Source organism: Macrobrachium nipponense, chromosome 1 (assembly GCF_015104395.2).
Source record: "Macrobrachium nipponense isolate FS-2020 chromosome 1, ASM1510439v2, whole genome shotgun sequence".
NCBI classification, from domain to species: Eukaryota; Metazoa; Arthropoda; class Malacostraca; order Decapoda; family Palaemonidae; genus Macrobrachium; species Macrobrachium nipponense.
The window spans coordinates 109,038,765-109,040,452 of record NC_087200.1 but is presented as its reverse complement, the minus strand read 5'-3'; the positions used below and the strand labels follow the sequence as shown (position 1 = coordinate 109,040,452).

General features: G+C 37.6%; 1 protein-coding gene across 1 annotated transcript; it reads left to right on the top strand.

Moving 5' to 3' along the window:
* The first annotated feature begins 403 nt into the window (after positions 1–403).
* LOC135218903 (uncharacterized) lies at positions 404–1,430 on the top strand. Its single transcript, XM_064255347.1, has 3 exons — positions 404–556; positions 788–899; positions 1,228–1,430. The coding sequence occupies exons 1-3, from the start codon at positions 404–406 to the stop codon at positions 1,428–1,430; spliced, it is 468 nt and encodes a 155-aa protein (XP_064111417.1).
* The last annotated feature ends 258 nt before the right edge of the window (positions 1,431–1,688 follow it).

Below are 1,688 nucleotides of genomic sequence, written 5' to 3'. Positions count from 1 at the left end.
GATTCGTCTTATCGTCTAATACAGTAGTGGTGCGGAAAGGCTTTTTGCCCACCAGCCGTGTTATTGTTTTGGGAAAGACGTGTTGATGACTCCTATTATAGTCCCTTGGAAGTCAAATGTGTTTCGCCGTGTTTAGTAGTACTAGCCCCTGGGGGATCAAATTTGATTATGGCCACCGAGAGAGAAGGTCTAGCGGATTAAACGTCACCAGGGTTTTCCCAAGCAAAGGTAGTCCGACCTAGGCTATGGTCAGTCAGACTACCTGCTTTAGTACTCATCTAAATTCAGAAGGGGTCACACTGCTGATTTTTTTTTTTCTTGTGAATTACCATCTTTTTTGTGTTATCTGTTGAACAAAAGGGATATTGATAGTAAACATAAGTTTGCGAGTGTTTCTGCGACGATGCCTTATCATTATGTTGTCCCAAATTGCAAGGGGAATTACGAGACAGGGCCCAAAGTCAACATATTTTCTTTCCCCAAGAATGAAGAACTTGCAGTAAAATGGATACCAGCCATAAAACGAGAAAGCTTCACCCCGACCACATATAGCAAAGTGAGTATAAAAGTACACTTGACATTTACCTCATTACTATTGAAATTATAATATCGTTTGTGGAATATTGACGTAGTGTTTGGTAATAAAATCAATATGCGTAGCTTTGGAGGATCATGAACACACAGCTACATTTGCATGAATCACCATGGTGTATTTATTTGTGATATTCGAACACTTCAATATTCGTTAATGGGCAATAGTTTTAATATACTGCAAATCTGTTTTCAGGTTTGCAGTTTATATTTCATGCCAGAGGTTATTATATGGGAAAAATCCTGTTATGACAAAAATACTGGCACAACTTCAACTACAAAACTAAAAATGCCACAACTTCGTGAAGGTGCCATTCCATCTCAGTTACCTAACTGTCCCTCGTATCTGTCCGGGCCATCGCATCGAAGAGAATCTCCAGATTCGAAGAGAGTAAGGAAGGAGCAATCAGCGATGCAGGCTGCAATAGCAGAGAGTGTTGCAATGGACATTTTGTATACAAATTCTAGGCCATTCGTTTCTGTTGATGAACTTATTGGGAAGCTACAGTTTTTAGATACTCAATATTGGACTTTCATAAAAAATAATGAGGGACTTTCAATTTGCCGTGTTGCGCAATTCCCGTACCCAAAAATAATTCTATCCCTAATGATAAAGAATAACTGCGCAACTTGCAGGTGGCCACTACAATATTTCTGTACGGCAGGTGTTTGAATGTGAAAAGAAGCTGAGGATGATGTCTGTTCTTAAACAAAAATTATCATTCAATGACAGAGCAGTACATGTAGCCATTAATGACGAAATTAATTGGAATGATTTAGAAACCACTCATACTGTAAAAGGTACTCTGCGTGACATATCTTTGCAAGTAACAGAATGATATTGACAATTGCAAGGGGGTATTTCCAATAATCACATATTTAGTAGGCTACTGTTGTTATTCTGTTTACAAAAAAGGGAAAGGTAATTCTTGCTTTGTAAAGGGAAATGTAATTCTTGCAAAGAAATGATCAGTGGAGCGCATGATGAGGAGATCTTTCCAGAAAATCACAGATATCTTTATTATATCCTCATGATACAGCAGCAAATATTGTTATGTATTGTTATATAATAATCAATAAATTAACACAAATACCTC

Excerpts from the sequence above, each read along its gene's own strand:
- LOC135218903 (XM_064255347.1), top strand. The coding sequence starts at position 404 with ATGCCTTATCATTATGTTGTCCCAAATTGCAAGGGGAATTACGAGACA. Across the intron at positions 557-787 it reads CCCCGACCACATATAGCAAA|GTTTGCAGTTTATATTTCAT; the intron begins GTGAGTATAAAA and ends ATCTGTTTTCAG. Across the intron at positions 900-1,227 it reads AATGCCACAACTTCGTGAAG|GTGGCCACTACAATATTTCT; the intron begins GTGCCATTCCAT and ends CGCAACTTGCAG.